Source organism: Pocillopora damicornis, chromosome 5 (genome assembly GCF_964200805.1).
Source record: "Pocillopora damicornis chromosome 5, jaPocDami1.2, whole genome shotgun sequence".
Taxonomy (NCBI): Eukaryota; Metazoa; Cnidaria; class Anthozoa; order Scleractinia; family Pocilloporidae; genus Pocillopora; species Pocillopora damicornis.
The window spans coordinates 24,946,459-24,968,300 of record NC_142674.1 but is presented as its reverse complement, the minus strand read 5'-3'; the positions used below and the strand labels follow the sequence as shown (position 1 = coordinate 24,968,300).

Below are 21,842 nucleotides of genomic sequence, written 5' to 3'. Positions count from 1 at the left end.
AGCGAAGAGGAAGGTGGCAAGAAAGGGACTATCATCACACTTCTTAACACACTGTTTTCAATTAACTCACACCTTTAATTTAATCGTTACTGATATTTTCAAACTGTGGCTTTATAAGCATATCTGTAATATTTCAAAATGTTCAAACAAACTCTGTCGAGCAAGCTCGAGCAGCTATATCTACCTTCTAGACAGTTCTAGAAACATCTAAATTACTTTCATTTCAATTGCGGTCCAATATATATCTAGACAGATTTTTTTCCCTTTATAATTTGGCGAAGATGGTTGACTTTTGAAGGTGAGGGAGGGGGAGGGGGAGGGGAAATGGAAAGAGTTTCCTCACCCCCTCCCTGCAGAAAGCCGTAGTCGTCCGACTGGGTAAAGTTATCTTGCAAAAAATTTTATTTCCAGTTGTCTACTTTTCATACGGCGCAGCACTTGACACACGAAATTATGGTGCCACTCGACAAGCTGCCAGTGATGATCAAGGAATGAGGTTACTTCAGCAGATGTTCAAAGAACCATCTCGCCATGTTTATAAATGAGTCGCTCTCGGCCTCGACTTTGCTGATAGGATGACTGTTATCAGGATACGAAAGCAACCTAAAAACAGTGTAAGAATAGAGAAATTTTCAAGTAAGTGTTGAAAGAAATCCAGGATTGAATTGGTTTTGCTTTATGTCACTTTGTGATTGATCCAGAAAACTCATGTCACTCTATCAACCAATCAGATTCAAAACTGAAACTAGTCGCGACTTGGTCGTCCGCGTTTTCCCGCGCTTCAAGCAGTTTGTTTATTTTTTCTTCGAGTTCTCATTGGTTATTCGTGATATTTTCCGTGCTGTGATTGGCTATAGTGCTTGTTTGATTTTATGATACTCAATGGAAAAGCGCTCTATCTATTTAACAAATAGCTATCACGTCGCTGTACGTTTGTTCAGTAACAGATCACAGAGGACGTCAAGATTTGGTTGTAACAAAAAGGTGACACACAAGGCGCAGCCAAGTGTACCACTTCTGTTTTTATCACTAAAGGAGGTAAGTTTCTAAAGAAACTGTGGTGCTGCGTCGGTAGGAGAGTATAACAGGGTAATTTAGTATTATCAACGGAGTTGATAACGTAAATTGGCCACCGTAAAGAGCTTCAAAGCTGACGTTTCTACGATTCGCATTCGCTCTGACGAAGGGCTAACACTCGAAACGTCTGCTTTGAAACTCTTTAAGATGGCCAATTTACGTTATCAACTCAGTTCTGACTTCTTCTATGATCTATTACTGAACAGATCCGCGGCAACATGGAGTCTTTGTTTAACCCTGTAATTAACCCCTAAGAGTGATTGGCATCTAATTTCTTCTTACAATATCACCACGTGACGTCATCGATGAGTCTGTCCTCCAGTAGATCATAGGTAAGAACCAATTGCATAATCCAGCTTGTTATATACCATATAGCAACATATTGTAAGCTAAAACAAACTCGCATTTTTATCGGTTATTGTTTATGGTCTACTAGAGGGCATATGCTTAGATGTCGTCACCATTAAAATTTTGCTTCATCATTTAAAACCAATAGTTTCCATGTTACCGTGTGCATGTTTCTGGGGATGGCCTGGAGCTCTGTCTAAAAGCATCGACACCAAACACTTACCTCGTCTTTGTTCCTTGAGCTTTTAAAACTTTGTAGTATTTTCTTCCTTGACTTGGAGGAACCCGCAGGTCATCCTCTCCCAACATGATCAAAATTGGAGTTTTAACCTGCAGCATAATAAAATTGCGATTAATAATTTCTTCAACAAGTCTTTTTGTTTTCTCAATTTTCCACAAGTGCGTTGTATTACGCCTGTCACGCAATGAGTGACGCACTTATTATCACAAACGCGCTCTACCTTTTTAATGAGGCTGAAGGGAGACTCTTCCAGCATTTTAACTAATGTATGGCCATCTAGAACAGCATCATGACGAAACTCTTCTCCATTTTCAAAGAAACACCTGTTAGATTGAAGGAACGAAAAAAAAAAGCAAAACAAAACAAAAGGATGAAAAAACAAGGCAAAATCAAAAAGAAAGAAAAAAAATACAAAAAAAAAAATAAACATAAACAGAAATGAAAGAAACCAGAGGTGCGATCGTTTTTTTAATCCGCGTAACTCCCTTTTCTTTGAAAAAATTTGAAAGTATAGAGAATCGATAAATGTGAGTTGTAAAGCTATGGACAAACCCTTTGATCCCTAAGAGTGACAAGCATCTAATTTCTTCTTACAATATCACCCCTAAATCACACATTAAGGTAGCAAGAATTAAGGAAATGATCACCAACTAAAAAAGCTCTTGATTGTTACTCAAATTCTCCTTGTCAGCACCTTAGTAAATGTACAGAGAATAGTGTGGAGAATATGCATGCTGATGTTAGGGTGTTAAGGGTTAACGCTCGCTGTATCATTATTTACAACATACGCCTCACGTCATAGGCTTTGCCGATAAGTTTGATCACAACTAGTTTGTATCTAAGATCACTGGAACGATGTTCCACTAGGCTTTGGTACACGATCGAGTTATCCAACTCACGATTTGGGCCAAACTTAGTATAGTCTAACAAAATGAACAGGGCCTCACATCATAGGCTCTGCCGATAGGTTTGATCACAGCTAGTTTGTATCTAAGATTAGTGGAACGATGTTCCTCTGGTCTTTAGTATACGATCGAGTTATCTAACTCACGATTTGGGCCAAACTTAGTATAGTCTAACAAAATGAATAGGGCCTCACATCATAAGCCCTACCGATAGGTTTGATCACAGCTAGGTTATATCGAAGATTACTGGAACGATGTTCCACTGGTCTTTAGTACACGATCGCGTTATCTGACTCACGATTTACACTAAACTTAGTTTAGTCTAACAAAAGTCTTGCTGAACAAAACGAAGAAATAACAAAATTTCTCTTTATTACAAGAGTACTAACTTACCAATCCGGAATGTCTGATAAACTCACCATCGCTATTAACCAAGAAATCATGTTAAAAAAATGAGTGTAAAGATAAGCGCATTTAAATTTATATTGTAGTGTATACACTTTTTTTTTTTTTAGGGAGAACCTCCAATTTGGGGGCCAAGGCTAAATGTTCTTTTTTTCTTTTTGAGATTTGAGCTTTAAACCGTTCTTAACATGTTCTTAAAGTTGTGTGGTATAGTATCGCAATAGATAAATTCGGACGTTACCAGGTAACCTATCAAATGCATTGTTTGCTTAAGTGTATCGTGCAATAGGAAAACCGCATTGTTAATGTTAAAAACGCCCTAAGTATTTGACTTAAGTTTCCTATTAGACCTAAGTTTTATATTTCTTGTACCTTAATTTACACTACTCAAATAAAAAAAAAAATGAGCAAAATAAAGACGTCCTTTACTGACTCTCAGCCTGAGTATGTTCTTAGTATGTTGTCAAAATTTTGGTTAACTCTTCAACTCCCAAGTGACCAAGAGAGAATTTCTCCTTACAGTGTCAATGCAATATTAGGCAGACAAGTGATGAGAATAAAGAAGATTAAAAAAATTGGGGGATTACAAGTTGACCCAATACCAATTTCTCCAAACTAACATCACAAGAACTTTTTAAGCAAATGAAGATCATCGCAGTATATACTCAACTTAAGCAGTTGAGAAATAAGGCCTGAAAAAAATTCAGGCCTGAACGGGAATCGAACCCATGACCTCTGCGATACCGGTGCTGCGCTCTAACCAACTGAGCTATCAAGCCAACTGGTATGGGTCATGGGTTCGATTCCCTTTCAGGCCTGAATTTTTTTTCAGGCCTTATTTCTCAACTGCTTAAGTTGAGTATATACTGCGATGATCTTCATTTGCTTAAAATTGACCAGCTCCCAGTTGGCTTGATAGCTCAGTTGGTTAGAGCGCTGCACCGGTATCGCAGAGGTCATGGGTTCGATTCCCGTTCAAGCCTGAATTTTTTTCAGGCCTTATTTCTCAACTGCTCAAGTTGAGTATATACTGCGATGATCTTCATTTGCTTAAAATGTATTTTCCGCAGTACAAATATATGACTTTCATGTATTCTTATCACACCTTCTCCATCTACGGGTATATAACGAACTCACAATTGACCAGCTCCCAGTTGGCTTGATAGCTCAGTTGGTTAGGGCGCTGCACCGGTATCGCAGAGGTCATAGGTTCGATTCCCGTTCAGGCCTGAATTTTTTTCAGGCCTTATTTCTCAACTGCTTAAGTTGAGTATATACTGCGATGATCTTCATTTGCTTAAAATGTATTTTCCGCAGTACAAATATATGACTTTCATGTATTCTTATCACATCACAAGAACTGTAAGGCAGACAGTAAGGAGAATTACTAATGAGATCTTGGGAGTTAAAGGGTTAATCACAGTCTGAACGTTCTTACAAAAAAAGTTTCTTATAAAAAAGAATGTAATTACGGTGGCCCAGAGGGAAAGCGACTTCTCTTTTTCTTCTTAGACTGAAGGGATTTACTTACGTCTCAAATACCTATAGAAATCGATAACGGAGCTCATATTTGTAAATATCTACTCACCAGATATTTCTACAACAGGGTTACGCGTAGCAGCAGCTCTGTAGAAATCCTGATATACCATTAGGAAAAAAAACACAGCACGTGAAATTAGAGATATAACCCTACCAACTAGATTCCATTCTGCCTTGTGTATGTTAAGTATTAGATCACAGATGACATCAAAAGTGGTAAAAACAAAAACTGTCATATGAGGTGCGCAATTCTGTCGCGAAAAGTTATTTTGGTAACTTTCCGCAGAGAATGTTTGACTGTACGTAGAATACATTTTACAAACAGAAATGTAGCCTGCAATGCAGGCGTCTTATTAGGGCGCATTGATGTTACAAGCTCGTGATTGATTATCCGACCGACCATTTAGCGTCAAATTCATTTCTCTCCCCAGCTTACCGCTGCCGTTAAAATCAAAGATGGCGGCTATAATTTTCACTGAGAGAATATCGTGTAATAGCTCGCCAAAATTACGCCTGCTCTGCAGGCTTGCAGAGATGTGAATCGTGATTGTTCTTACCGGATACTGTCCAATGAGATGTGTTGTCAAAAATCCCCCATGGGATCCCCCCATAATAAACACGTTCGATGTGTCGACTTCGCCACTCCCGAGAACTTTCAAAGCCGCACGCTACAAGAAAATTAAACAACATTTTAAAGCCAATACTTCATGACTGCGGACGCAAATTTGCGCTAGACTAATTTGTAACAATTCTTACGTGAAACATTCCTTTTAAAAGTTAGAGCACAATTCTATCAAGTAACCCCTTCCACTCCCACGATTTACTTAGTAATTATCCTTACTGTCTGCCACACAATTCTTAGTATGTTTGTTCGGAGAATTTAGTATTGGATCAACTAATAATCCCCTCATTTATATTTTTCTTTATTCTCATCACTTGTCTGCTTGATTTTATATTAATATTGTAAACAAAAAAACATTTTTGTCGTGGTCACTTAAAGGATTTTAAGGGTTAAATAGTTTTCCGGCTTAAAGGAGGGACAATTTCTGACCATAATTTGCCCAAGCATACTCTTGCCCCGTTCAAAGTTTACGGAAAAAAAATCATTAAAAGTTCTAAAACACCGAAAATGTCCAAGGACTGACAGTAGATTACATTCCCTTGCTCAAAGAATTTTATCAAAGCCAAATTTTATACTTACAAATAAACGAAATGAACGAAAACATTACTACTTGCACCCGCGCAGACAAGTGAAACGCCCCCTTAAAATTACCTGCACATCCTGTACATCTTGTATTCCGATATTTCCGGGCAGGGAGTGAAGCTGTGTTTCGCCAAATCCTATGGATCCCCTGAAGTTGACTAGTGGAAAGCAAGGCGTACATCAAGGGATTAAGTCGCGCACTGTTCAACAACTAAAGCATAGAGAGACTGTTCGATTTCTCTTCATGAAATTTGTGATAATCCTTATCAGCAGAAATTGCTATTTTGCTGGCACGTATCGCAGGGTCGGAGACAGGTGCAAAGCGCGGGGAGAGTTAGGATCAGTTGGGGATCTTGGTTTGTAATTTGCAGTCGTTAGAGAGGTGAGGCACTCCACGGCCAGCCTTCGCCGTGTTAAGTTGGGAGGTTTCATTTCCGCTGAAAATGTTGTTTTTAAAATTTCGTCATGTTGACAACACTCCAAATACAGGATTTGGCAAACCTTTACTGCTCGCCGCGATGGCACACGACTTTTTAACCTTGTGATCAAGAAAAAAAAGGAAAAAAAAAAGAATAATATAAAAAACCCAAAGTATACTTTACCACCGAGGATAGCAAATCCAAGTTTGCAGAGGCAAGCACTGGAGAGAGAGAAATCTGATAAAAAGGCAGAGTGAGGTCCCCCGTGCGGGAAAACAATAAGCGGGGGCTTCGTTTCATCCTTCAACCCTGGCTTGATGAAAACAGCTTCATACTCATCTTTGAAATCTGTGGAGTCGACAAAGTGTAGTGTTGATTAAATTGCCTTTTAAGCACGTAGGAATCTAACATTCAAAAAGTTCCTCTAGAAAATGGCGCTCAAAATTAAAAGCTACTTCAATTAACAAAGATACACCACGTTGCAGGGATCTCAATAAATTTTTCCTTAAGCAGCTGCCGATGGTGCAATATGCGACTGTGCCCAGTAAAAGGGGCTGTAAGACAAGACCCAAAAACCGGAGTCCCCTCGCAGGCTAAACATACGGCGGTATGAAGATTTGTGGGCGGCGGCAAACTCATACCCAGATCCTATCGTGTGACTGAAATGTAGGCTCGGTCGTGGAAGGTCTAGATACGAGACTAAGGCGGAATACCACCGGTAACCAGTTTTTATTGAAATGTCTGCGTTTAAGCGATTAGCTCCTCTTTTATTCACATTACATTCCAACCTGCGTTCTCGCTGGGTGCAAGTGTCATCACCTTCCATGAAATTTCATTCTCTAGGTTGAGAATTTCGGAATGAGCTAAAAAAAGAAAGGACAAATTACTTGCAGCAATTCACGTAATGTTAAGTTAAGATTACATGATTAAGAGAAAACATTTATTTGTCTCACGGAATGAGAAAGATCATTTTCCTTTTCCAGTCTGAACAAGTCCGTTGACTTTTAAGATTTGTCCTTTATTAAATTGTTTCTTTTTGTTCCCCTTAAATAAATCTGATAACAAAGAAATGGATACATCTTTTTTTTTAAACTGCGGATTACAACGAAATAAATTTTAAAAAAGCGAGTCAGGAGCAGTGGGTGCGTCAGCTTTAAAACGCTCACCAAGTACAGTACCCTAAAGTAACAAAAAAATTGTCGTAAATTTGTCTTTGGACATTATGTGTTCCTCGTAGCTCACTGTTAACCTCGAGCTTCACTTCTCGGAACAGAGATTGTCCGCTGAAAAAATATACGAACATATTTTCGTGCCAAATGGAAGTTAATATTTATCGTATTTTCCAATAGGGATTCATAGGATCAATTTCTTCACTGACCTACTTCTATCCAAGATAAACCAGGTTTTGGGATATCAGGTGGTAAAGTTGCCACCATCTAGAGAAAATAAACGAACTTCTGTTACACATTTTACAACACGTTTGTAAAATACTATCTAAATTGCCCGAATAATTATGTTCTGATCTAATAAAACGGGGCAAATGGCGTCCAAATCGGACTACAGAGTCTCGAAGCGGACTCTAGCACCTAAAACCGGGAACAAGTGTCTAAAATCTTTGGACTTGTGTCCAAATATTGGACACTAATGTCTGAAATTCAAACTAGGACGCTAGTTTCCAAAATACAAAAACGGACGCTAGTGTCCAAACTCCAAGGTCGGACACTAGTGTCCAATCCAAAATCGGACACTAGTGTCCAATCCAAATCGGACACTAGCGCCCAATTCCAAAACTCAGACCCTAGCGTCAAAAATCCAAAATCGGAGACTAGAGTCCAAAAAGACATTGAACACTAGCGTACAAATCCAAAATAGAAGACTTGAAACCAAAATCCAAAATCCAAAAAACGGACACTAGCGTCTAAATTCCAAAAAATCGGCCATTAGTGTCCAAAATCCTAAATCAGCAACCAGTGTCTAGAATCCAAAATTGGCCACTGGTGTTTAAAATCTAAATCGGCCACCAGTGTCCAAATTCCAAAATCGACCACTAGGGCCCAAAATCCAAAATTAACCACTAAGGTCAAAAATCCAAATGGACTGGAGACAATGACGTCAGCACACTCGCCGAATTCACCTAATGACACCTCTCGCAGCTAATTATTTTTTTTGTTTGATTACTTGTTTTCCTCGCGGCTTATTCAGTTCAACCGGGAACGTCTTTGATTCAGGCGAAATAAACAGTATCTGGGCAACTGCCCACCTACCCTCCCCTAACCCAGCAACAGTTAATTGATAACAAGTTAGGGTTAATGTTGGGATAGAGGAAGGGGAAGGTGGGCAGTTGCCCAGATACTGATATTGATCCGAAAGGATGTTTCTGATTATCTGTTACTTACACCAAAAACAATTCACACAGATACCGTTATTAAAAAGCTTTCTGATTTTACGATGAGCAAAGAAAATAAAGGTAACTTACCAACTTTGGTGGGCTGTTTGGTGACGAATGCGAAGCTAAAAGAATGTTACTATTGATATCAAGGAAGCTCCACGATCCAGGGGCTAACAAAGGGAGGAAATAAAAGCAATTACTGGCAAAGAAGTTCATGGCGGAAAGTTTCTAAAGAAACTGTGCACTGCGTCGGTAGAAGGGAGCGGGCGGTATTTAGAAATAATTTGGTTTGAAAAACTGAGTTGATAATGTAAATTGGCCACCGTGAAGTGTTTCTGAGGCTGACGTTTCGATCGTTAACCCTTAAACTCCTCCAAGTGATTAATATGTAACTTCTCCCTATAATATCCATACATTATTCAGTAAACAGGTAATGAGAATATTCAAACTTGTCAAGTAGAAGCTGCTATCTTGATCTGGCACCAAGTTCTCAAAACTAAATTATAAGTAAATGTCTAGCAACTAGAGGTAAGAATTAACAATCAGATCTTGGGAGCTGAAGGGTTAACTTTTCGTCAGAGCAAATAATGAAAGGCTAACGCTTGAAACGGCAGCCTAAAACTCCCGACGGTGGCCAATATCCGTCCGCTCCGTATAATAAATTACGGAGCCTCTTTTTTTCCGCTCCGATTTATGGCCCGCGCGCCTCGCGCTTGGGCTTGGTTAGCATTATGAGAAACGCAGACTCACCTGATGTCAAATTTGTAACCGTTTTGTCTTTGCAGTTCATGAGAACAATTTTCTGAAAGTGTAAACAATAGTAATAGTCATTTATTAGCAACAACCCCTTTGTATCTCACTCGGTAACCCATTTAATAGATCACAAAAGCACAAAGGCGAAGCTCCAACATAAATGAATACGCCCTAAGGACTCATGCAATTTCATTTGTAAATCCTCAAGGTAAGGTCTGCACTTCAGCCAAGTGATCCCCCCCCCCCCCCAGTATTTCATCCAACGTCGGACACTGGTGACTCCCTCGTGCTCAAAATCAAAATCATCGCAAGGTTACCCCCCACCCCCACCCCCACCCCTTCCATGGTAATTCGCCGGTACCCATTTTTACTCTTGGGTGGAGAGGCCTGGGCTTGAACCCAGACCTCTCGACCCGGAGTCCAGCGCACTAATCATAAGGTTACCGTGTCTCCCATATTTTGCAAACTGTGTTTGAAATCATATTATTACTTTTCCGCATCCGACGTTTATAAACAATCACGTTGGAGGTTTTTACAATGCAACGTTTTTCAGTAACTCAAACCTTCCCAGGAAAATTATTTCAGTAGTGAAGAGGTACGGTAATAGTTTGTGGGCTAACCTGAGAAGTTCTCCACACGGTAGACAAAATGACACTGTTCCCATCTGGCGTCCAGCATCGATCGGCGAGGGTTAAATACAAATTGTATATCCCTGGAAATCCGCCTTCTACCAAGACAAGAACACAGTTCGTGGTTCAGCCACTACTGGCAAGGTAAAAACAACTCATTTGCGACACTAAAATATCCTAGCTTGCAAGAAAGCCCCCATTATGAAAGTATAGGACACAATTTTCTCCGCCCGCGGGATGAATTGAGACGCGGCGGGGAGAGGTCTGTTGGGAGCCTGGCACTAATAACGATCAGTGTCTGACTCCATGCTAACTTCTCGCCGGTTCGCATTACTGAAGGCCTCGTACTTTTCCTAACCCTAAGCACTTCTAGAATTTTCCACTCAGAATGAAACAAATTTGCAAAGCGAACTACCACTCTTACTTTCTGGAATGTCCACAACATCAACAATAGTTGAAGTAGTCTTTGCGATCCAGTCATACTAAAAGATAAAAAGCAAAACTTGTTCAATTTATTTTCACCATCGGAAAAAAAAACTAAAAATAGGAAAGGTGTATTTGGTGAGACTTTCACTATTTGCCTGGAAAATTATCAGGAACTAAATTTCGACGAAGACAAACCAGCACAAAACAAAACAAAACAAAATGCTTTCATTTTCATCAACAATAAAAGATGTAAGAAGGGTGGGTGGGGTGGGTGAGGTAAAAGTTGCGATATCAGTCAATAAATGAAGACAATATCTTCACCCTCATACTCACCTGCATTAATCTTCCACATTTTAAATGTGCTCCACCAACATCCAAAGCTATGTAAATCTGCAAAAATATTTTCAAATTAACAAATTTCCTTTCTAATCAAACATGTGTAAAAGGTTCAAAGGACAGATTGAATGTCAGATGAAGTGGAACCAGCTCATTTCGTTGTCTATCACGTAATGCTAAGAACTAGACCAAAACTGGGGTCGCTGCTGTACTAGAAAGGAAAAGATTTGCTGGGCTGTGCGCAGGCCCTGCGCAGGCCCTTGTTATCAGCGCTGCAGTATGCGCGTTTCTCTGTCCGCGGGAAGGTCTGAGACGAGTCGGAGAGAGGTCGCCGGGGTCTGGCACTAGTAATCATTCATTGCAATTTTACTTTCCATCCTTCATGAATTATTGCAACATACCAAAACATGGTTCGCACTGAATTTAATTATTCTTATTATAGAACTTGAAATTGTCGAATATCTTTTGATCTTACCAACTTATCTTTAGTGTGATTAAAACGGGGTGAGTGGACGGCGTACTTGGGGTCAGTCAATTGTTCTGGAGTAAAATCAAACATGAATAATTAGGTTATACACATTAGAAATATTTTAGCTTGCTCAACGTATTCAGTTAGTAAACCGACGCGCGATAGTAGCGAAGGAGTTTAAAAACGGGGGAGGCTTGGGTCCAGTCACATTTATTACGCGACCCTTCCCAACCCTCGCTCGTCCCCTCGCGCTGTCTACTATATATGAGGATATGAATTGACTGGTAACCGTACTTGAGATTTATTTACAGTAGGGTATTGTTCTGTTGGTTAGACATTAATCACGTTACGTTGTAATTTATTAGCAAAACTCACCAAGACTTTTTCCATCTAGCGATAGTGAGTACAAGGCATTTCTGAAGACAAATGAGGAAACATAATTTATTACAAGACTGGATTCTGAATGCAATGTGATTGGTCATTACCTATAGTCTCTGGGTAGATAGACAACAAGATGACGTCATCGTAAGAATTTATTCCGTTTTTACAAAAATAAGAAGGGAAAATAAAGAGATCACTGCTTTTCTTGACGACGCAGCTGTAAGAGAATGTGACGGACGGCCGCGCCCTCAGTTGAGCCACTTCGTTTACACCTAGAAAACCCACAAATTTAACTTTTTAAATGATCTTACTTTCTAATAGGGCAATATATGAGTCCAAGTCTGTACGGCTCATGCAACCAACCCACAAACACAACGCTGTCATCGTTCGGACCCCAGCGGACCTGAGAAAGAAAAAAAAAAAAAAAAAAAAAAGAACCACATCTCAGTCTCACGATTTTTTTATGGTAATTGGACCGAGTGGAACCCAGTTAGGTCTGGAATCATACGAAAGACTGACATCAAAATCGGACGGACGCAAACGGGAGGCACATTTGTTAATCACGAGAACAACTTCAGACAATATTTTTACGACGGAAAAGCTGTTACCAACTTGTCAAAACAAGGACAACTTTTAAGAAATAATACATGTCAATTAAACGTATTCAGAACGAATATATACGGTTGCTTTTTTTTTCTATGAAAGAATGAAGCCAATAGTTGACCTAACAAAGTGCAAATCGGATTCTCACCGTCCAACTACAGATTCATGACTCTTGAACTCTCCTATTAAAGTTCCTGGCCTTTAGTTAGTATGAAATACGAAGCACGATTGTGAAAGGCATTATTGTGGCAGCCAGGCGAACAAATCTCCCTCTTTTTTTCAATTAGCTACAATAGCGCGTGCAATGCACTACGAATCATGCATTGCTCAGACATATGATAGAGTTTATAATCAATCACGTTCGCGATTTGCTTGTAATTTTCGTCTGTAGAATCCGATTTAATTCCATTTTGTCACCCTCATACTCACTTGGCCTGCAGACAAGTTATCAGGCACTCCTTCCAATACTCTGATCTCATCACTCTCCATGTCGTAGACAACAATCACAGGGGAACACTTGGAAACAAGCTGTTCACCCCAGTCATCCTTGAACTCAAATTTATTTCCCTTGAAATGAAATCAAAATTGATCAAAGTGAAATAAAAACGTTCACTAAGTAATTGAGTGTAGACTCTTCCTTTAGAATTTATGAGCACAAGGGAGTTTTTTCATGGACCAATTAAATACGTAGGGCACATTCAGTCATGTTGGAGATGAAATAAAGAGGCGTTACCTTTGTGCTTTTATTATCTATTAAATGGGTCAAGGCGTGAAAAGGAAATAATAATAATTGTTGCTAATAGAAGACAGTTATCATTTTTTACTTCTTTCAGAAAATTGTTCTCATTAACTGTAGAGACAAAACGGTTCCCAATTTGACTTCAGGTGAGTGTGAGTTTGCTTTTCCCATGATTAATGAGTAATTGAAGTTAACCAAATCTAACAGATGATAGAACAGAAATATCACCTTTTCTGGAGGAGGCTTGTCTGCTGCAGCATCACCTGAAAAAAAAAAAAGGAATTAATTATTGTATTAATATACATCAGCATTAAATTATGAAGTTAGAATACTGTGTACTTAGTTGCAAAGCCTTTGATTTGAAGTGAGGCTGAAGGTAACCTCGTCGTGAAAAAGACCAGTATCTAGTTAGCCTGATAACAAAGTAATTTACAGTACATTTGAAAAGCAGTTACGTTTGTATCATAACAAGGTCACCATAGCCTCACTCCTGTTTAAGGGCTTGGCAACCAAGCATGCAACTTTCAAATAGGCCATTACCCATGCGAAAAAAAAAAATAAATTATGAAGTTCATGACTGGTGCTATGGGTCTTGCATGCACTTTTGCCCTTTTTTTCTGTTCACTTTTCTCAAAACAGTTGCATGTATACCTTACCTTTTTGTTTCTCAAAATATGAAACAGCTTTTGGCAGCTTCTTTTCTGCCACATATAACAGGTACTTCTCTGATGCTGACCAAACCAGAGAGCCAAACTGCCCTATAAACATACAGATCAATTTCTTAAACATACACGTAAAAATCACTGTCAGTGAAATAACAATATTTACATTTCATGCAGATTGAGACTTGTAGGTAAGAGCTCTGATGAAGTCACTGTGTTGCATTCTTTAGCAAGACACTTTACTATCATTTTGCTTCTCTATAACAAGGAAAATGAAAGGATACTTATAAACCATCTGGAAAATCTGACAAGTAACCATGTAATGGACTGGTAATACCATCCAAGGAATGGCATAAATTCTCTAGGTTGCTTCATGCTGTTGAAACTAGGATAAGTTCTGGTGGCAATTTAGCTAATTTCCTAGCTTGCAAACAGGCTGCCACTGGCACTACCGCACTAGCATCTTATGAACTACCCAAATTCCCTGGAAGACAAAGGGAGTCAGGGGGAGGCCTCACCACCTTTGGAAGACCTTACAAGAAGCATGCGAGGCACTCCTGCATCACATCCAACAACAGCCTCCTTGCAGGCTACAGGTAGGATTCCTAGCTCATCAGCAATCCATGGTCATATGACCACTCTATGGTCTACATTTGCATATGATGGTAAATGGCTACTTTTTTCCATAGATGAAAAAAAATGAAAATAACTCAAGCCATTAAGTAAACCAAACAAAACATGGAAAGTAAATTTGCTTCACAAAATTCAAATATTTCATGTCAGAATGTTAAGTACTCACCATCTTCAAAAATTTTGCCATGCTTCTCACAAGCTAGAACATCAACATTCTTGACAAGATGACTTCGAGACCAGATCTGTACAGAGTATGGATATTTATTATTCAATAAGTTTAGTACCTAAAGAGAGAGTGAAGAAATCCACTGACCAGGTTGCAGAAGGGGAGAGGGGTGGGTGGGTGGGGGGGGGGGGGAGAAATTCCTCTTTTTGTAAAATAATGGCTGACAGTAGAAATGACTTCTAATTATAGCAGAAATTATTGCCAGATCTTGCAAAAAGAGTACATCAAAGATGATTCTGCACAAATAATGTGAAGGCTGCTTAGTTCCAAATTAACACACTTTAAGGAAATCGTGGACTACAAGGAGTCCATCCTTTTCAGCAAAGTCAGTCACATGAGTAAAAAAATCATGAAAAAAATTTGAAGGATGAGTGCATCTCACTCCCAGAGCTCCCTGTAAAACTGATTTTGTTTTTTTTTCCCCTGATGTTTTTTACTATTTGCACAATGGACTTTGCTGAAAAAAAGGAACTGTTTATAGTCTGACAACTTGATCAATGAAAGCAAACTAAAGAGGCTTAACTTGAAAGAGCCTTTAACCCATAAACTCCCAAAAGTGATTAACATGTATCCTCTCCTTATAATAACTGTGAGCTATCCAGCAAACTAGAAATGAAAATACTTTAAGTTATCTGGTAGAAGTTGTTATTTTGATCTAACACCAAATTCTCACAACTTTTTTTCAAGGAAATGTGCAGCAGGTAGAGGAGAGAATTGAAAATCAGATCTTGGGAGTTCAAGGGTTAAGAACTAAACCTTGTGCAGGAAAGTGAGGGAAACCAATAGCATACAACTGGTTTCATTTATTCAGCTTAAAGAACCCTCAATCACTGGATCAAAATTTTCTAACCTCTAGATATTGCTTATCTTCTTCTTGTCCCTTGTTTCCTGGTACTTTTCGTACAATGGCCTGGTATTTTCCACTGGGAGAAGTGCTCCTCAGTTGTCTAATTAAGAATCATATTCACCAACTATACTATGAATTAAGTATTGCCACTGTAAAACTGAACTCTGCATAGGTACAGAGCCACCTTAATTTTTTAATTGTTCAAGGTAGCTTTGAACTTTTAAAATGCAGTAGAACTTTTTGTAAAAATTTTTAGATAAATAATCTTGAAATGCTGATCTAGATGCAGCAATAATATATGAATATATATGGGTTATTAAATTCATTTTTTGTATTTCAAGTATGTAAAGGAAAATTTGGGATGATTCTAAAAGATCTAGAGTTTATTCATATGCAACCTATTATTTCCACACAAAATTTTGCTTAAAAATGGCATTTGTTCAATACCATTCTCAAGAAATAACAGCAAAAGTATATATTGCGGTCTAGGACCGTATAATGACTCCTTACAGCAATACTGTTAAATCAATCATTGAGGTCATGAGCATAAATAAACTGATCACCAACCTAAGAAACCTTGATTGTTAAGCCAATTCTCCTGGTCAGTACCAAAGGAAATGTACAGAGAAAGGTATGTGGAAGAAGGATACTGATGTCAGGGTGTAAAGCCTTGACAATAAATCTACGGATACGGTACTTACAAATGTTGAATTTCTACTGGAAATGAAGGTTCCCTGATGTTGCTCAAACTCAATGATGTGGTGTCGTAACTTGCAATGTAATTTCTAAGAAAGCTACGGTTTTCATTTCTTTCCAAATCTCTTTGAGACCACTGAGAGTCTATACTTATTTCAACTGTGTTGGAGTTTGAGTTTTGTTCAAATAGCGATACTCTTGCTTTAGACACAGAGGCAGCTTTGGCATATTCTCTGTAAACTTCAACAGCTTTGTCAAGGAACTGATCCTGTGAATAAATAAAACCCCAAATTACTGACAGTTACATGAATAAATATATTGTCATTCTATCACGGATGTTGCAATTTGATTGGCTATCCTTAGTGCTCTCTATCAACCCTATAACTCCCAAGATCTCATTAATAACTTTCCTCACTGTCTGCCAAATGATTCCCATTATGTTAGCTGGAGAATCTGGTATCAGATGAATTAGCAATTGCATAATTAATATTTTTCTTTATTCTTATCACTTGTCAGCTTGATATTACATTGATATAGTCGGAAGAAATTCTGTCTTCTTAACTCACAGGAGTTAAGGGACAGTCATGAGTAAAGAGAGTAGACTGAAAGTGTACGACTGCGGTGCATGATTTCTAAGGATAGTCATGTCAAGTTAGCATGCTTTGTGTTGCTTGTCATCAGTGAAGAAGCAAAAACAGTTTGTTTTTCATTAAATGCATAATAAAACAATTTGTAGATTTGGTTTTTTTGGTAGCCTCAGCCCTCCACTTCAGCTGATATTCTAGATGTCACAAAAACCTCATCCAATAATTGTAAAGAATTTAACAGGTTTATTTAATTGCAATCAGCAAAAAAATTGTATCTTTCTTTTGGAAAGTGTTTTGCCAAACTTAGTGGCATCTTCTGTGCTGGTCAGCCTCAGCCCTCCACTTCAGCTGATATTCTAAATGTTACAAAAACCTCATCCAATAATTGTTAAGAATTTAACAGGTTTATTTAATTGCAATCAGCAAAAAATTTGTATCTTTCTTTTGGAAAGTGTTTTGCCAAACTTAGTGGCATCTTCTTTGCTGGTCAGATTTGAATTTTCTTCTATTATCTGTACCCCTATCTCTGTAACAATGATGAAACACTAGGCAACCATTTCAATATTTCCCAACTCTGCAATAATTACCTTGCACTAGGTGATTGTAGTGAGATATAACAAAATTAATCCTCAACCAATCAAAGAATGCCCTTCTCTATAATCATCAGGGTAAGTTTACATATAATGATCAGGTCAGAGCAAGCCTTAAAACTTCAACCCTGTGATCTCTTAGTATTTCTCCTTACTGGTGTTCATGCAATTCTAATGAAGTTATTTTAGAGAATTTGGAATGGGATCAAATAATCCCCAAATTGACATTTTTATTTATTCTCATCAAGGAGAAATTATGCCTGGGAGTTACAGGGTTACGAGCTTAAAAATTTAAATGGATTGCTTACAGGTGGCCTGAAACTAGATGCATGAGATTACGACGTTCATAACACTAGAAGGTACAAATTTAGTTAACAATAACTCCTTATGGGAGAGATGAGGCTCTCAAAATGGATCGATATCTTCCAAAAGGAAATTAAAGTTGACAAGCAGCTTCATCACGTAAATAAGGCATAAAAGCCTAAAAAATCTTTCGTTCCAAAAAGCACGACAAAAAGATCATAACTGGCTCTCAATAAATTGATATAGTGGGTGAGTAAATAATTTCGCGTTTCCATGAGCGGAACAACACCGTCGACCGAATGAGAATTCGAATTAAGAAGAGCAAATTTCATAAATCTGAGAATAAACTGAGAGAAGCTTTTGAAGGACATTCGAAGAAAAAACACCGGTCTTTGGGAACAGCCCTCTTACCGCGCGAGCAACTACAAGGTCTTTCAAATAAATACTACGATCTACCTTTCAAACGCGTTTGTTTTTAACCCTTTTTCAGATTTTTGTCATCAAAATAAGGTTATTTTCTTAATTTCAATTGCCTTATTCACGCTAAAATCTGAAAATAAATCAAGGATTACCTCAGCAAGTCCTAATCCTGCCGCCATATTGCAATTTTGGTTTTCCGCGCGACTTACGTGACAGTCTCGTGACAGACGAGATGGAAGGCATATGACTGTGATGCCCGTGACATGTTTGTGACAAACTGAAATAATCAGATTATCCCTCGATCAGAGTTTTTAAATTGTTTTTCTTTTCCTTAAAAAGAACGACAGTGGCCAACAAATTTTAAGCTGTCGCTCTGAAAACGAAAACGTAATTCGTGCGCTTTCGATGATGTCACGCAATATCAACAATTTTTCACATGAGCCGATCCTAGAACGAAATACGAGTCTCATATTTTTCCCCTGCAACAAATAATAGTAAATTCAACGCAGAAGAAAAAAAAAAAGGGGGGTGCAGAGCACGGGAGGAGCGGATGTGGAAGAGTTGAAACACTAAACTCGCGCATTCTAAGGGTACTGGGAATGAAAAGAGAGGGTGTTTGGAGTGCGGGCTCACGTAGCTGGCATTCATCGAAGGATACGCCATTTTGGAACATCACAAATCTTCCAGGATAACTTCAGGTATAAAATCGCAGCCATGGCGGGCGGCCTTCCGCGAAGAATAATAAAAGTAAGTTTTTACGGCACTCTTTCCCTTCTAGATAACAGATACAATGAACGTTGGTGCTTTTTTTCTAAGATTTTTTTAACTGTAGTCTGTTGCTCCGGCTATGAAATCCCAAAAATCTGAGAAAGCCGCTTTTCGTTTCTCTGTAGGAAACGCAACGATTAATGTCAGAGCCAGTACCGGGAATAACAGCTCTTCCGTCTGAAGATAACGCTAGATACTTTAATGTTGTCATAGAAGGTCCCGCCGAGGTAACTGACACTAACTAGATCTGTTCTCTATGAGTTTGATTTCTAAGAAGTCGTGGCTTTATTAAATTCAAATTTTCTGTGTCCTAATGGTTATCATCTGTTATTACCGATTCCAGACCCCGTTTGAAGGAGGGAAATTTAGGCTAGAGCTCTTTCTGCCTGAAGAGTATCCAATGGCTGCACCCAAAGTTCGATTTATGACGAAAATTTATCATCCCAATGTGGATAAACTCGGACGAATCTGCTTGGATATTCTTAAAGGTACGGCACCGATTAAAATTTAATGTACATTCACGTTTCATATTTCCGAAAGACGCTGGTTCACTGAATTTATCTGTCTTTCTGTTCGGTAGGGCTTCTGATGTTTGAATGACCATCTGTAAATCCTAATGACTGAAATACTTTACAAATGAGATTAGAGTTGATCTTTTTTTTTTTTTTTATAATTATCTTTAAAATATGGTTTCTTATAGCTTCAGTCTTATATTTCCATTTCCCTATGAAGTTGTTATTGTTTGATTTCAAAAAAACATTTAACTTGCTAATTAATGATACAAAAATAAATAAAACAATAAAGGATGAACCCTTTTAACTGTTAAGATCTGACTTTTAATTCTCTCCTCTAGCTGCTATATATTTTCCTTTCAATTTGTTTTGAGAATTTGGTGTTAGATCAGGATAACTTAAACCTGATTAGATTGAGTATTCTCATTACCATTTTGCTGGACAATGTATGGATATGATAGGGCGAAGTTACATAACAATCTTTTCTTGGAGTTAGTTTATGTAATAACTTGATTTCAAGTGCAATTTGTTGTTAATAAGCACCAGTCAATTTTTCAAAGATAACAAAATTTCTCAAGTTGGTAGGGCAAGTGCAATTTGTAGTCTCTGAAAAATTTCAAGTGCTCATTACACCAAATTGAAAGAGAAATCAGGCTATTACTTGTTAATAATAGGTATGTAAAAACATCACAGAAAGTCAAGACAGAGGAAATTTTCAAAGCACCCATGTGCTATTTGTAATTTGCACTTCTGTCACAACTTTGCATTTGTGTTACATGAAAATGCACTCATTGTCTGTCAATTAGAAGCATGTAATTAGCTTTCTCTTGAACAGTTGCTTGATTTTTTTTAAATAGACAAATGGAGCCCAGCTCTTCAGATTCGCACAGTCTTGTTGTCCATCCAAGCTCTTCTTAGTGCCCCAAACCCAGATGATCCTTTGGCTAATGATGTTGCAGAGAAGTGGAAATTAAATGAAAGCGAAGCTCTCGTCACTGGTTAGTGTATCAGTAATGTCATTTGTGTCAGATTTATTATCTGACATTGATCAGCATAGTGTTTCAAATGACCCCTTTAGTCTTGCACAGTTTAGCCCTCTGATGCAATTCTGAGTTAAGAGAATTTGGTGTTAGATCAAGATAACCTTAACCTGATAAGCTTGAATCTTCTCATTGCCTGTTTGTTGGATAATGTATAGTTATTATTGGGAGAAGTTACATGTTAATCACTCCTGGGAGTTAAAGGCAAACAATTTTTAGTGTATTCTCTACGAGTGACCACAACCTCTTTGAACACTGTTAAATTTTTCACTCCCAGCAGAGACCAATTTGAATAATTTATCTTACAATATAAATACCTTGTCAAGCAGAAAGACCAAAAAGAGAAGGCAAAAGATGAATTTTATGATATGCATGCAGCTTTAAAGAACAGCCAATTCTAAGCACCACAATTATACGAAATATATGACATGCTGTAAGAAGAAATGTTAGTGAAAACATGGAAGTGAAAGAATTAACACTGAATGAATAGTGTATTTGCTTTCCCATGATCCCAACAGGCCTTCTTTGTCCTCCCCTGAGTCTTTCTCATTAGAACTATACTGAAAAGGTTTATTTTTTCAATTTCATTGCAGCCAGGGAGTGGACAAGAACCTATGCTATACAAAATTAGAAGCTAGAATGTACATGTCTGTTGGATGTTCATGTTATCTGTGGGTTGTTACTGAACCCTGTGCGAAGCTTATATGGCAGTTTGCACCAGAATGGTGCTTATTCTTTCAAGAGTAGTTTCAACCTTTTCTTTTTTTGTATAAAAATTCATCCTTAGTCATAAGATAAAGTCTGGTCGTGCATTTTAAATTGTAGATCCAAAGCTGAAGATACAAAAGTCCAGTTTCCAATTGCTGTTTTTAACTTGGCATTGTTCCCTTAGAAATTGATCTGTGATCCACTAGAGGACATTTATTGCAGCAATTCATTGCAGCAACATGTTGCAGTTTCTGCAGTGTTGTTGCACATCATTTTTGTTGCAGTAAAAGTTGTCTTATGTTATCTACCAAACACAGCCTGAGCAAAAATCATCCTTAAAAGGTCTCATCTTTGTAATATGTATTCAACAAGCAGATTCAATGTTGTCTTGCACCTGTGCTGAAGTAAATCACAGATGATGTCAAAATATGAAAAAACAAAAACGTTGTTTGCGAGACACTGCTGAATATGTCACTGATGTTCTTACCACATTTTGACCTCTTCAGTGATTCATAACTGAAAAGATCCACGGCAACATAGGATCTCTTTGTTTTATGTAATAAAGAAGGAAAATGTTGATAGTAATTTCATCTGTGTGGCCTCTATTAAACAGTAGAAACCAATCAAAATATGTTTATGATGTAGCTTATATAAGGCTGTGTTGACAAGAATAACCACTGTGGGCCATTTCTTTATCACCTCAACTGCCGTCGTTCTCAGTTGAATACCACTCAGACCTTTGACTCCTTAGACTTATCAATTTTCCATGCATTGAAAGTCACGGAATCTTTTTTACTGAAAATGATGTTTTTGAGAACAATGCGAAGATAAAAATTCTTCATTTTATAATCGTTTTCATATCACGTTGGAATTGATTTTACGACTGTAATGTATGGAAAACAGCAAATTGCGAAAATTGGTTCTGGAATGAGTCATGCATGACGTGGAAGTTTTTATTTCAAAAGGCAACAAACTCAAGTCATTTTG

The 21,842-nt window shown here is 38.1% G+C and overlaps 2 protein-coding genes across 2 annotated transcripts; one reads left to right on the top strand and one right to left on the bottom strand.

Annotated features, from left to right (window-relative positions):
* Nucleotides 1–54: 54 nt before the first annotated feature.
* On the bottom strand, nucleotides 55–18,386 carry LOC113664354 (acylamino-acid-releasing enzyme). Its single transcript, XM_089206918.1, has 25 exons — nucleotides 17,980–18,386; nucleotides 15,933–16,195; nucleotides 15,235–15,331; nucleotides 14,325–14,400; nucleotides 13,520–13,621; nucleotides 13,092–13,126; nucleotides 12,554–12,691; nucleotides 11,833–11,924; nucleotides 11,516–11,556; nucleotides 11,147–11,211; nucleotides 10,669–10,725; nucleotides 10,334–10,391; nucleotides 9,901–10,007; nucleotides 9,278–9,329; nucleotides 8,615–8,697; nucleotides 7,517–7,574; nucleotides 6,927–7,001; nucleotides 6,322–6,486; nucleotides 5,789–5,877; nucleotides 5,073–5,183; nucleotides 4,565–4,613; nucleotides 2,965–2,995; nucleotides 1,887–1,989; nucleotides 1,649–1,755; nucleotides 55–603 (listed from the first exon to the last, which is right to left on the bottom strand). The coding sequence occupies exons 1-25, from the start codon at nucleotides 18,004–18,006 to the stop codon at nucleotides 498–500; spliced, it is 2,187 nt and encodes a 728-aa protein (XP_089063044.1). The 5' UTR covers nucleotides 18,007–18,386; the 3' UTR covers nucleotides 55–497.
* A 48-nt stretch (nucleotides 18,387–18,434) lies between these two features.
* On the top strand, nucleotides 18,435–21,484 carry LOC113664355 (ubiquitin-conjugating enzyme E2 N). The gene is made up of 5 exons (XM_027179950.2): nucleotides 18,435–18,574; nucleotides 18,721–18,822; nucleotides 18,939–19,083; nucleotides 19,965–20,105; nucleotides 20,741–21,484. The coding sequence occupies exons 1-5, from the start codon at nucleotides 18,542–18,544 to the stop codon at nucleotides 20,776–20,778; spliced, it is 459 nt and encodes a 152-aa protein (XP_027035751.1). The 5' UTR covers nucleotides 18,435–18,541; the 3' UTR covers nucleotides 20,779–21,484.
* The last annotated feature ends 358 nt before the right edge of the window (nucleotides 21,485–21,842 follow it).